Consider the following 14,125-nt stretch of genomic DNA (forward strand, 5'->3'; position numbering starts at 1 on the left):
CTTCCAAAACTTTGACCCAGCGAGACACGTTATGTGGACACAGCTGCAATTTTGACCTCTTTCTAGCTTCCGTCAAGCCCATAAGTTAGATCCATAAATTAAATCGTTGCTGTAAAATAATTGGTAATATATAAACAAAAAACAAATTCAGTCTCCATTAAAACTCCTTCTCACAAAGTGCTGTAAAAAAAGTGAAGCGTTTTCCCCTGAATTTCTAAAGGAAAGCAGAATGGGGGCTTTAGGATAGTCTGCTAGTCCCAGGCACCTTAATGGGTGGAGGGGCAGATCAAATATGTTCAGGAATACCCTGATAGGAGGGACTTTAATTGCATAAGATGGAAATTCTGAAAACAACAAGACACTCAGGCTCTGCAAGACTTTTAGTATCAACTGGGGCCCAGGATCGAAAAATAGCTCTCCAAAGTTGTTGGTGTCACTTTGCTAAGTTATCTGACTCCAGGCAATTGTATGCTTAGAATGTGCCCTAAGAAATGATGGATAGAACCAAGGCAATAACTACTAATATTAATTGATTTGATGTACACATTAGCTGGAGAATTCTGGGAGCTGAAGTCCACAGATCTCAAAGTTCCAATGTTGAGAAACACTGTTTATTATATTAAATCAATACTGTTCTTGTTTTGAGATTATTTCCTTGCTGGATATGATATGTAGCAGGCTCTAAGGCAGTAAAGGCCACCTAATGAGGCATCTCTAAGAGGCAGTTATCTTTTTAATGAAAATCAGGCCAATAAGACTTCAGCAATGCTTAATATAGAACAGGAAGTTCACAGGGTGTTCTTGTTACGGGAATATTCAAAGGCATAATATGGAAATATAGCACCACCCCACTCTAATTTGACTTTATGTTATTGCAAAGCGATGTTGTAAACTGGCAAGTCACTTGGGTGAGATGAGAAATGCAGAAATTTAATAAATGCATTTTTAAAAGTTTAAGATCCTTGACTATACCTTACATCCCAATTAAATATGATAATAGCTAGAGAAAGAATTATATAGGCACAAAATAGGATGTTATTTTTTGATTAACATATATGGTATGTGTGTGTATAGAGCATGTGTGTGTGTGTGTGTGTGTGTGTGTGTGTGTGTGTACGTACGTATGTACATATGTAGGAAGTTAGCATACATCCCACCACTCTCCTAGAAAAAATGAAACATTCTAGCAAATATTAAAAAGGCAAAATATTACATTTTCCCTAAAGGAGAAACATGTTTCTAAAGACATAAACTCAAGAGCCCAGCTCCCTGCCCACCCAGCAGATTTTGGTGCCAACCTATGTACAAGACAAAGGCTGGGTCATCTTATCTACAAAACAAAAGACATGGCCCTCAGGACATGATAGATTATCCCTCATTCAAGATCCAAACCAGGACAAAGCCATTAAGCCATAATAGGAATTGCTCAAAGCCCCTCTAGCAAGATTCAACCAGGCCTGGGACTCAAGACAACCTTCAAGTTACCCCTGCATAGCCCCATGGGAGTCTGACAATCAATCAGAGTACATTTCTTACACAGGAACAGGAAGCTCTAAGGCAGGGCCCAAGAGATGGTATAAATCTCTCTCCCTCTCTCTCCCATGTACTCTTTTTTGCCCAGGGCCTCAAACCATGTGGTCCTGTAGTGTTCACCATTAAACCATCTTTCCAAGCAGTCTCCATGTTCCCAGTGTCTTTCTTCCCTCTTCCCTCTTGGAACTGAGCCCAGATGGACATTTCTTTCAACAATAAATATATATATTATTTTATTTTATTTTAAAGACCGGGCATCAGAATTTCATTTTTACTGTGTCAGCGTGTTCACAGAAAAAAGTGACAATAACCCATCTTATCTTAAACCACGCTATGATAACTGCAAAATAAAATATTTTATGGGAATTCTTTAAAATGACACGTTCAAACTGGTCTGAATAGTAAAATCACAAAAACCAAATGAGGAAAAAGCATAAAGTTAAAGGGTCGCTAAAATTTCCTTCTATTTCCTTCTTTGGCCAGCTGTTATAAGGGAGGCAATTATAAGGGAGGATGAATTATACTGGATTGGGCTTGTATTTTTTCATAAAACTCGACGACATTAGGAGCATCAAAGTTAATCAAAAGAGTCAAAGGCTTATTTGTGAGCACTTACTGCAGGTACCCTCATCTGGTGACCTTCCCAAGTATTGATTTATACCCATAATCATTAGGTGTCATTGCCAAAAACATAACACCCCTTCCATCGTGCAAAAGAAACCTAACTGTGGTGATTCCAAAGTTAAATATCAAAACAGCATTCAATCTTATGGTAGAAAAGAACTGTGTTCAACATATGACATTTTATGTGTGATAGCTTAGGCTGAGAGAGAGAGACTGGTCCACAGACACACAGCCAATTTTCATGCCTGAGGCAGTGCTAGAACTTAGTCCGAGTCTCCTGGTGTCTAGTCTAATGCCTTAACTGCTAGACCAAACTGGTCCTATGGATTGAATGGCTTCCCTGCACACTGCAATCTCAGGAAAAGATATTTTTGGTTTAAGGCAGGGGGGGCAAACTCAAGGCCCGCAGGCGAAATCTCAGGATCTCAGCCCAAGGGGTGCTTAGATATGGCTCGCAGGGCCGCCCTGGAAACAGAGAAGGAGTGGCCCATGGTGCTCTGCCAGCGAAAACGGCCCTCCCAAGCTCCGTTTTCACTGGCAGAGTGCTGGAGCTACTCTAGGTGTTGATACGAGTGACATTGAGCTGGCCACACTGACCACCCACCCCCAGCCCTCCGAGTTCAAACACAACCCTGATGCGGTCCTCCATGAAATCGAGTTTGACACTCCTGGTTTAAGGGATCACAGACAAGTTATGTGCACTTCCTCTGCACACATGCACAGTCCCACCATTTTCCTTTCATTCTATTTTTTTCTATTGCCTTTACCATTAAATAGTCCTTAAAAATCAATTGTAACTTTCCTTTCTTTTTCACACGTCACTGATGAAGTGTTCTCGGAAACCCAGAGCTTGAACTCTTACTGTAAATATACTTTGTTTTTCGTCACAGTTAACATAGCTACTTCGGCTTTCAATATAAAATATGTTTCTTTCTTTTGTCACACAAAAATAATCATGTAACTTCAAGCACAATGAGATGGTTGGAGGTTTGAGATCTTTGTGCTTTGTTGTAGATCAGCTACCATTGAAAATCCTGTTTTTTGTTTTGTTTTTAACAGAATAATAGCTGTGGTCCCCCCAACGTTATAAAATCCTTTTTTTTAATAAACTGGAGAGGTGAAACAGATACCTGCAGATGCTAAATGGCAAAGCTCTGCCTTAATTTATTTGCAGAAATTGAATTGTCACATCTTATACTAGCCTTTCCCTGTCTGGTACCCTCCCATTGTGCTCCCCAATGACTGCCAAGGAATTCTGGGAGTTGTAGTTTCAACAAACTTGGTGGACACCCACTGGGGAAGGCTGTCTTATCCCATCAGTAAAAAGACAGCCTTTATGTACCCTCAGGCAGAACCCCTGTCGGATCTGTAAACTATTGCATGTGCTGCCACCATTCTATAAATAATACAAAAAAGAAGTAAAATGGATTAGCATTTTACTTGAGAGTCACAAAGGTAGGTATGAAATTCAGATTTTTATTCTGCTTGCTTTCAAACTTTTAAGAACTTTTTTTAAAGCAGGTATCAAAAGATATATAAATTGAAGAAATATTAATTAGGGCAGAAATTATTATGGAAAAGAATGTAAGTTGCCTTTGAAAATGCAAACAATTTTTAACAAAACAATCCAGAAATGGACACATCGATGGATCCACGAGAAACACTGAAAAAAAATATAGAGATACCTAGACTGCTGGGTTCACAGATGGGAGAAAAAAATATCCACACACCAAGAGATGGGATACTTTTTGTTTCTAATTTATTGTAGCTAAATTTCTAGCAAAATGAGCAAATGTTTTTCAATAGGCTTGCCCATACACACACCACGGGGCCACAGTGACTAAAGGTCTTTTCAAACATTTTTAGATCAGGCCAATTCAAGCCAGGTGTGCCACAGGTAAGAATTGTTTCAACAGAAATTCAGAGAAACGGGGGGGGGGGGGGGGAAACCCTTCACATTCCAGTACTGCATGACTGAACAATCTTCTCAGGTACATTTACAGAAGAAAATAGGATTAGTTTTATGTCTTGAGTCCACAGATATGACTCAAGATATCTCGCTGATCTCAAGGAAACTTTTCATTAGAATTTTTAAAACTTTTTAGGGGGTGACTTGAAGGGAGCACGGATGATTATGCCACATGAATAGGCAAAAATAGGTTACAAAATGTGGGCCATGACCATGCTGGGTGCTGTGCGGGCTGCAAAAATTGTGGACCTGCAAGGGCACAGCTGTCCACTTCTGGATTAGAATGAGAAATGGAAAAATAAGGAGGATGCATATCAGTAATGGTATCCTCTTTCCTTCAGTACCGATTTGGTAGCAGGAGCGCACGTGTCTGGGCATGCACAGAACTTTCTGCACATGCACAGAAGCACCATGATGACATCTGGGTGGGTGGGTGGAGCCTCACGCCGCCGCCACTACCGGTTCACCTGAACGGGTGCGAACCAGGAGAATGCCACCTCAGATGCATACGGTTGGAAAGTGAAATTACAGGTGGTCCTCACTTAACAATCAGTTGCTTAGCGACTGTTCAAAGTTACAACAGATATAATTCCCGGCTCAATTGTGATCATAAGTCAAGGACCACCTGTATCTCTCTCTCTCTCACTGAGAGATATGAGAAGGATAAATGAATAGCGTCTACCTCCCTTTTAGAAAGCATATAACTTACCATTTTCCTTTGGGTAGAATAAAAGAAAAAAAAACACTTTGGATATCCCCAAGAGAAATAGAAGTCTCAAGGTTTATGCAACGCTTTCTGACGTTAGTGTACAAACCAAAGATTCTGATTGTGTCCTAGCTCTGGCTTAAAAATGGTCCGATTTTAAAATTGTCAGCATCCGGAGATGTCCTTTGTTTTGTTTTTTCGTTGAAATCTTGTGTCCATTGGGTCAAAACCTCTTTCCTTAGCTCCAAACACTGCCCAAGGAGGAGTCAGTGCTACATAGTCAGCAGAAGTGAATGTTTTAATTCCTCCACTCTGTTCATACTCATGGACCAGTTCTTGAAAGCGATCATAGTCAATCCAGGTGTGCCATTTCCCTCCGATCTTGAACTGAAGGGAAAAAAAAGCAGACATATGATCATGATAATAGAGGTGTGTTGTTGTTGTTTTTTAAAGAAGGCTTGCTCTAAAGATATTTACTATAAGATACTGATTCGGACAAAACTGTGAAAAAAACACACTCAGCCAGTTTTCTCCATGCTGGTCACTCTCCATATGTAGAGATTTCAATCCCCAGAATTCCCTAGCTAACATGACTATTGCTAAGAATTCTAGGAGCTCAAATCCATCTGGAAGACAGAAAGAGTGAGAAAGCTGTACTGAAAAATAATATTGTTTCTTGTTTGGATTAGTGTGCTATATGAGCCCGGACATTTTTTTTCTTCAAAAAAAAACATAAACAAATCTTTCTTTAGTTTGATGTATGATTTCTAGACAAGTTTATTGAAGGTATCTTTGGTATGATACACAACCTTAAAACAATGCTATGAGTACTAAGATTTCTATTGAGTCAATCTCCCCCAAAGGTTCTTTTTCAAAAGGCCAACTGGACTTTGTTTTTCTTTGAAGATGTTTCACTTCTTATCCAAGAAGGTCCTTCAGTCCAGTTGAAGCTGAAGCTTCTTGGATGAGAAGTGAAAACATCTTCAAGGAAAAACAACGTCCAGTTGCTTCTTAAACAACACCTTTGGGACAGCCATGACCTGGATGACTGAGAATCTCCACAGACATCAATCTCTCCCCCTTCACTCCACTTGGACATCCTAATATCAAAGCTAACCTTTTTTACTGCCATAGATCAGTATTTTGCATCTCAGTTATATACAAGTTCCTTAACCCTGCTCTCTACTCAGATGTTACAATTTATTCAGTACAGCCTGCTCCGCCAAGCAGAGATTTTTGATTGTCATGGATTGTCCTCAAAGAACTTCCAGAAGTGGCCCAAAAGACTGGGCATCTCTTCTCATTTGGGAAACAGGAGCATGAAGTCATTTTTCCTTGGTTGGATTAGATTTCCGATTGTGAGTATTCATAACGTGCCTATTATTTTGATGGCTCTTTTACCTCACTTTTGCATGTCCCATTGTTAAATTTATGCTTGTTGTGACTTGAATGCTGGACTCCCTCATATAGTATTCATAAATGTCATGTGACATCATTATCTAGGCTCTTTGCCTCATTTAACTTTGGCTTTAGATTTTCCAAATAGCAATTAATCACAGACCTGACAGACCTCCTTACACACACACAAAAATGCTGGCACTTACAAATATGTTGTTTGCCCAGACAAAAAATGGAAAAGCTGAACTGATAGAGAAAGTATCCTGCAGGACTAGAAAGAGTAATATGGAACCATCTTAATAGAATTTCCTTCTGTTAAATGGATGTTTTGAGATTGGCACCCACTAAACAGGGCAGCCTTTGGCAAACTGGCAAAGCCATGGCAACCATTTATAGCAACCAATCACATGGCCTGAATCAAGAAGAGGCCTGTGGCTCAAAAATATTGGCACCCTTATTTTAAAAATGTTGGTTTTTAATGGTTTATAATTGTCATAAAGCAGCTTCAAGAACATTACAGGTAGTCCTCGATTTATGACCACAGTTGAGGTCAGACTTTCCATTGCTAAGCAAGGCAATTGTTAAGTGAGCCATACCTGAATTTATGATCTTTCTTGCCACAGTTGTTAAAGAAAACGTTGAAGTCAATTAAGTGAACCATGTTTTGTTAAGTGATCCTGGCTTCCCCCATTGACTGTGGTTGTTGAAAGCTGCCCAGGAAGATTGTAAATGATGATCAAATGACCCAAGGATGCTGCAAACATTGTAAATACATGCCGGTTGTCAAGCACCCTAATTTTAATCACATGATCATGGGGATGCTGCAGTGGTCATGAAGGGCAAGGATTGGTCCTAAGTTACTTTTTTTTTCAGTGGCATTGTAACTTTGAATGGTTGCTAAACAAATACAGAGAGTCCTTTAGTTACGGCCACAACTGAGCCCCAAAATTTCTGTTGTTAAGTGAAACATTTGTTAGGTGAATTTCACCCCATTTTACGATCTTTCTTGCCACCATTGCTAAGTGGATCACTGCAGTTGATAAGTTAGTAACCTGGTTGTTACGTGAATCTGGCTTGCCCGTTGACTTTGCTTGTCAGAAGATTTCAAAAGGAGATCACATGATCTTGGGACACAGCAACGGTCCTAAGTATGAACCAGTCGTCAAACATCTGAATTTTGATCCTATATATCAGAGGTGTCAAACTGGCAGCCTGCAGGCCGGATGCGTCATGCACAGGCCACGCCCACCCCAGCTCCACAAAGGGGAAAAATGAAGTGATATGTCACATGACGGCAACATGATGCCACGAGTTTGACACATGTGATATATATGATCATGTGGATACTGTAAAGGTCGTAACTGTGAAAAATGATCCTGTCACGATGATGAAAACATTAGGGACATCATGACAACTATCTTGGCTGAGTATACCCAGAAAGAAAAACAACAGATGGGGTGGGAAATAGACCTGGTCTATAGAGTGAACTCTACATATGCTAGAACACACAATGTCCCCAGGGAGGTGCACATTAAATTTCTTAGGAAAAGCACAAGAGATGAAATTCTGAATACACAAAGGGGACAAGCCCTGATATACAAAGACAAGGAGATAACCATACTGAAACAGATCCCCAAGAAAGTGAGGGAGAAAAGAAAATATTATTCGCAATTGGCGAATAAATTATACCAGAAGGGGGTGTGGTTTCGTTGGTTGCTGCCTGAAGGTATGTTAATATTCTGGGAGGAGACAAGGGTCAGAATTAACACACCCATAGAGGCGCAGGCATTTATGGAAAAAAATTAATTACTCCTAGAAAAACCAGAAGACATCCCAGTAGATACACAAGACACGGGAGGGGCCGGAGCACTGCCAACGGGGGGAGATGGGGCGACATCAAGAAAGCTCAGATCACACAAATAAGTAAGAAAATCCACATGATACAAATTGATTGAAATTATTTTTGAATTTACCACACTGACTATATGTTATTATGTAATATTTGAATGCTATGCAAATGTACACCATGAGTCTGGAGGGGGCGTATACCTACCGCAGTTTGCGGCTGCCACAATTTGTAACCTTCCCCATACCTTTTCCTTTTGCAAAACACTAAAAAACCAATAAAACTTTTTTTTTTTTTTAAATGATCCTGTCACTTTTTTTCCGGTGCCGTAACTTTGAATGGTCACTAAACGAACTGTTGTAAGTCCAGGACTTGCCTGTAGTTATAAGCCGAAGACTATCTGTTGAGCTGGAAAAAAAAGAATCTACAATGCCAATAATACATATTTCAATCTTCCTAACCAGAAGATTCGGGAAAAGACCCAAAAAGAGGCTTAGAATTACCTTCTTATGGGCAATGAGGAGGCAGTTGGAGTGCTCGTGTTCGCTGGCAATTTCATAGTCTGGGAGGAGGTCAACCAGCTCCTGCACAAAGCGCTTCACTTCTTCATGCCAAGGGACATTGGCCATGGTGAGGCTGCTGGCTGAACTTTCCCCACAGTACGTTACGCCCTGTTGAAGAAACATTTATGAAACATTTATTTCTCTCGCATTCAATTTTTGGATTTTTTTGTTCAATAGAATGTATTGGCATAGAGCAGTGATGGCGAACCTATGGCACGCGTGCCACAAGTGGCACGCGGAGCCATTTGTCAGGGCACGCGAACTGAGTTCACCTTTTTAAAAGCTATTTTTTGCCCTCCCCAGGCTCGAGGCTTTATAGAGCCTCCCCCGCCCTCCCGGAGGCTTCAGGAACCGTCCGGAGGCTTCCCTGATGCCTTCGGAGCACTTAAAACGACCCTCCGAGCAACCCGGAAGTCACTTCTGGTTTGCTCAGAGGGTGGTTTTAAGCGCTCCGAAGGCTTCAGGGACCGTTCGGACGGTCCCTGAAGCCTCCGGAGGGCCTCGGGGGGGGGGAGGCTCTTTTCGCCCTCCCCAGGCTCCTATAAAGCCTCTGGAGCCTGGGGAGGGCGAAAAAAGCATGTAAACATGGGGGGGGGCGTTGTGCGCGCATGCGCACTGGGGATCGCGCGTTGCATTATGGTACGGCACGCCTGCACACAACCCCCCCGCGCTCCCCTCACTTGTGGCACGCAAAAAAGATTCACCATCGCTGGCATAGAGCTAGGAAGCGCTAATGGAGTAACGTTTCAAATTACTGTATTTTTCTGACTTATAAGAAGCACCGGTGTATAAGATGCACGAAGATTTTGAAGAGGTAAGCAAGAAAACAGTTTTTGCCTCCCCTCAGCCCCCAGCAGCCCTCTGCAGGCTTCAGCAGGGCTGGGGAAGGCAAACATGTCCCCGTTTTTGCCTTGCCCCAGCCCTGTTGAAGCTTGCAGAGTGCTGCTGGGGGCTGAGGGGAGGCAAAAAAGCCTCAATTTTCGTAAAAAATCGGATGTGGGGCAGAGCTCCAGGAGACCAAAAATGGCTGTATTCAGTGTATAAGACACACCAACATTTCCATGCTCTTTTGGGGTGGGGTGGGGAAGATGCGTCTTATACTCTGAAAAATATGGTACTCAAAGAGAAGGATTTTCATAGTGAAACCAAAAAGAAAGTTAGGTTGCTTTATCTCTGCCAGAACAAGGTTGGCCATAAACAGCCACAAGAATAGCATCTGCTGGAAAACAACATTAGACACTGCTGTTTCTAACGGGGATCAGCAATCTGATGGCAGCAACAACCGTATGTAACCCTGAACTTCCTTTCCCAGCATCCCACAGCCTTAGGAGACTTAGAAATTCACTGTTTTTGTTCTGGTAAAGGTCCTTCTACATTTTAAATTAATTACATGTCAATACAAAGAGTCATTTCTCATGTCAGGCTTACAACCTTATAAGTACACGAGAAAAGAAAAGAAAATAGGGCTGGAGAAGAAAAAAGATAAAGAGCAATGAGGGTAATCCTTGACTTATGGGACTGAAGGTACGACAGATTCCAAAAAAGCTACTTATGATCTAGGTCAGGGATCTCCAACCGTGGCAACCTTAAGCCTGGCGGACTTCAACTCCCAGAATTCCCCAGCCAGCAAAGCTTCAACTCCCAGAATTCCCCAGCCAGCAAAGTTTCAACTCCCAGATTTCCCCAGTCAACAAAGCTTCAACTCCCAGATTTCCCCAGTCAACAAAGCTTCAACTCCCAGAATTCCCCAGCCAGCAAAGCTTCAACTCCCAGAATTCCCCAGCCAGCAAAGCAGCCCTCGCCTCATCCACAGCAGTTTGCAATGTCAAATCTGGCTTAGTCAGAAGCCGGCGATGTAAACGGACGTCCCTAACTCCTCAAACTAATTGCTCTAGTAAAGCTTTGTCTAATTCCTTAAATTGGCAGTGAATTGCTTGCTGACGAAGCGTAGCCATATACTGGCAAATAGTCTCTCCTTCACGCTGAGTATGTTGCCTGAATGAGTGTCTGTGCGTTATTTTTGAAGGTGCGGGGAAATAATGGTTCTTCAATTTAGTTAACAGAACCTCCCAAGGTATTGTGTTCACAGGCACAGGAGCTGACAGCGCTCTAGCCATGCTGAACATTTCAGGACCGCACGCACTGAGGAAAAAACGTCATTTTCTGTCATCCGTGACCTCAGTCAAGTCATGGGCCAGCTAGAAACATTCAAATCTTTCTAAAAAGGCTTCCCAAGACTCTTTGTGAGCACAGAAAGGAGCAAAATTAGGAATGGCAGACATGTTGTAGCAACATTTCAGGCTTGGAATAGTTCGTGGAGAATACTCCCACTCCTCGTCGCCAGTATTAGGTACTCAGCTGAAGATGATTAATGAGGCCATTTAAGCAGGGGCAGAACATGTTTATTGTTAAAAGTAACTACTGACAGAACAAGAACAAGCAACTCCGGTTTGAGAGCTATTTATAGTGCAGCTGTCAAACCGGCAACCAATCAGAACGAAGGCAACTCTTGCTGACGACGCCTGCGCGTCTTAGCCAATCCAGGCAACCGCTGTTGTTGATTGACATCTTGCGATTGCCATGACGCTCCGGAAACAACAGGAAGGACTTCAAATTGGATAGAAAATGAATGTGCAGGTTGGCCCTGCTCTTTTCCTACCCGGTCTCCATAGATTCAGCTGGAAGCCTTGAAAGGTCCAAGCAGATAGTCCCAAGAACCTTACAAGCAGGGCATGAAAGCAATAAGCCTTCACGTTGTCTGTCCTCAGCATGAACTCCCTCATGATGGCTAACGTTCTTTCCGCCATGAATTCATAGGCTACTCGGCAAAGCCTCTTTTAATTCAGAGTTAGTCGTATAGCAGGTAGAACAAAGGGAAAGGGCACAGATTGAGTCACACAGAATGTAGAATAAGGGGGCAAGGTATAGACTGAAAAGCAAAATGTGTCCTAAAATTGTTTGTGGGAGTAGCTGGAACCAGGCCTAATCAAATTTGCCATTGATCATACATAAAACATTTGCCTGAAAAACAACAAAGTCACACAAAAGGCCAAGCGTGGGAGGCAAGAAGGGCCCACCCTAACAATCAACAGCTCACCTTAACCTCTATGAAATCCGGCTTCCCAAGGAACACCAAGTCTGAATAAGCTTTCAGCTCCTCCACATTCCAAGCTTTCACCAAGGTTAACCTGTATACGGTGCGCTGATGCTTAAAAAAAAAAAGTTGGGAGAGAGCCGTTTTCAATGACAACATGCAATAGTAATTACAAATAAAAGGATATGAGCAGGACTGTACATCTGGATGCACAGTGGGAGACAGAAATCACATAACTGGTGCCGAATTTAGCATTTAGTTTTCAACTGAAAAGAGCACTGAATAGAGATTTATTTTAGCTATGACAGTTCACTGTAATGTGAAGTTTTGACTCAAAGAATGTAATTCATAAAGTTTTGGTTGATGTTATAAATCATATAAAATCGTGATGGCAAACCTATGGCGTGTGCACCACAGGTGGCATGCAGAGCCATTTCTGAGGGCATGTGAGGCATTGTCAGCTCCAGCGCGGTGGCCAGCTGATTTCGGCCTTCTTTTTCAGCCGTTTTTTTGCCTCCGGAGGCTTCCATGGAACCTCCAGAGGACGAAAAATGGCCTTACAGGCAACCCAGAAGTCAGAAAAGAGATCGTTTCCGGCCTCCGGAGAGCCTATGGGAGGGGGGCAGGGGGAGGAGGCCGTTTCCACCCTCCCTGGGCTCCTAGAAAGTCTCTGGAGCCTGGGGAGGACGAAAAATGGGTCGACCGTGCTATCGTGTGCCAAAAGCAGGGGAAGAGGGCAGGGAGCACAAGTGTGCACGACCCCCTCCCGCTTCCCCCGCTTTTGGCACACAATGGCAAAAAGGTTAGCCATCACTGATATAAAAGATCCACAATTATTTCCAAGTGCCAAGGGGGAACCCATCATAAGTTGAATGCCATACCTTTTCAGCTAAGGCTTGCAAGCTATCTAGAAACCGCCTCCAAAAGTCTTTAAAGAGAGGCCGATCAATCTTCTTCAGACTGTCTTTGGTGCTGGCATCCACACTGACATACAGCTGTGTGACAGGCTGGAGATTCCTGTGTGTGAGGCAACAGTGAAAGCTGTGAAATTGTGGAAGGTTGCTATTAAAGCTTTTTAGGAAAAAGAAGTTAAAACTCAATATATCTTGGATGGCAGCTGCTCTGGATTCCAGATTATTTCTAAGAGGATGTGCGACACTGAGGTCCAAAATGAGACAGTGTGGATATAGAAAGCAGTTCTCATCTAACTTTGGGCATCTAGCATGATAGAGAATAAATTAAACACATAAATCTGGAGTCCGTGTGTACTTTCCAAAATCCCTATTGTGCTCCTCGGTCTCTCCAAACATGACTATCAATTTGCAATTTTCAGAGAGACAGATGGGCGAAATTATTAATTAAGGAAATAATCATGCCAACGGTATTGAATTTATTTAATTTCAAGTTCACTCAAAGTCCATTATTGTCCAAGCTACAGCCATTACTGTACCTCTGGCCTGCCTACTTTTCACAATGAATCTCTCAGCACATTATCCCAATTATAGGCTGAATTGGAAGGGACCTTGGAGGTCTGTTCTAGTCGAACCCCCTCCTCAGGCAGGAAACCTGATATGATTTCAGAAAAATGGCTATCCCATCTCTTTGCAGCACCAACAAATGGGAAGGAAGAGGTACAATATCTTAGGATTATCACCTAATTTCCTCTGGAAACTGCGCATTTGTAACCAAAAAACTTGAAATGTTGTGATGGTGCAGCAGCTTCAGGAACTGGTTGATCTGGGGATACATGATTGGCTCTCCAACAAGAGACAGTGCACAATGCTTGGCCTCCATCCCTTCTCTGAAGCGGTCATCTCTCACGCCGGGGACTCCTAAAAACAGAATGAAGTCATTTCCAACCAGGCTGGTGAGAATAGTTTGCAGCAGAGAGGAACAATTCAGGGCCAGTCATATCACCATGATTTACAATGTTTTTTTGATAGAAATTGGCTTTTACTTCTGGTTTCCTAAAGGGCCGCCCATTGAGAGCAATGGGTTTGTTTAATGGGTACAATGTTTGCTTAATGACCATGGCACTCGCTTTACACTGCTGCAAAACATTGTAAAATTGGATCAGTCGTATGGATACCTTGACTTACAACCTTCATGACATGCAATGGAAATTCCGGGCAATCTAAAGTAATGTTTCTCCTCTTTCCAGAACAGCTTCCGTAAACAAATCTTCTTAACCCAACTAACATTCATTCAAGATTCTTTTGACTAAAGAAGAACAGCAAAGGCTTATGTTTCTTCTTATTACAGTATCTTTCTGTCTGATGTCCTCCAAATGGGCTGCTATTATATTCTCCAGATGTGTGACAACTATAATTTCCAGAAATAAAACAGCTTAGGGTCCAATTTAATCATATATACCTAGGATGAAAAACTTGGA

At 42.2% G+C, this 14,125-nt stretch overlaps 2 protein-coding genes across 5 annotated transcripts in view; one reads left to right on the top strand and one right to left on the bottom strand.

Annotated features, from left to right (window-relative positions):
* Nucleotides 1-14,125, top strand: part of LOC309386717 (protein NipSnap homolog 2-like) — a 291,445-nt gene that overhangs the window by 177,513 nt on the left and 99,807 nt on the right. Inside the window, exon 1 of one of the 2 annotated variants that reach the window (XM_081942424.1) lies at nucleotides 13,891-13,900. The exons of the other annotated variant lie outside the window; for it this stretch is intronic. The gene's annotated coding sequence lies outside the window, so the exon portion shown is untranslated. Of the gene's footprint in view, nucleotides 1-13,890; nucleotides 13,901-14,125 lie in introns of those variants that run through there. 2 annotated transcript variants of the gene reach the window in all.
* The window catches only part of TYW1 (tRNA-yW synthesizing protein 1 homolog), a 32,267-nt gene continuing 21,761 nt past the window's right edge, over nucleotides 3,620-14,125 (bottom strand). For all 3 annotated transcript variants that reach the window (XM_081942415.1, XM_081942414.1, XM_081942416.1), the window contains 5 exons: nucleotides 13,388-13,565; nucleotides 12,615-12,750; nucleotides 11,737-11,847; nucleotides 8,580-8,747; nucleotides 3,620-5,219 (listed from right to left, as the gene is read on the bottom strand). In XM_081942415.1, coding sequence (XP_081798541.1) covers nucleotides 4,998-5,219; nucleotides 8,580-8,747; nucleotides 11,737-11,847; nucleotides 12,615-12,750; nucleotides 13,388-13,565 — 815 coding nt within the window. In that variant the 3' untranslated portion in view covers nucleotides 3,620-4,997. The remainder of the gene's footprint in view (nucleotides 5,220-8,579; nucleotides 8,748-11,736; nucleotides 11,848-12,614; nucleotides 12,751-13,387; nucleotides 13,566-14,125) is intronic.

This window comes from Natrix helvetica (assembly GCF_964273705.1).
Source record: "Natrix helvetica genome assembly, chromosome: 2".
Lineage (NCBI taxonomy): Eukaryota > Metazoa > Chordata > Lepidosauria > Squamata > Natricidae > Natrix > Natrix helvetica.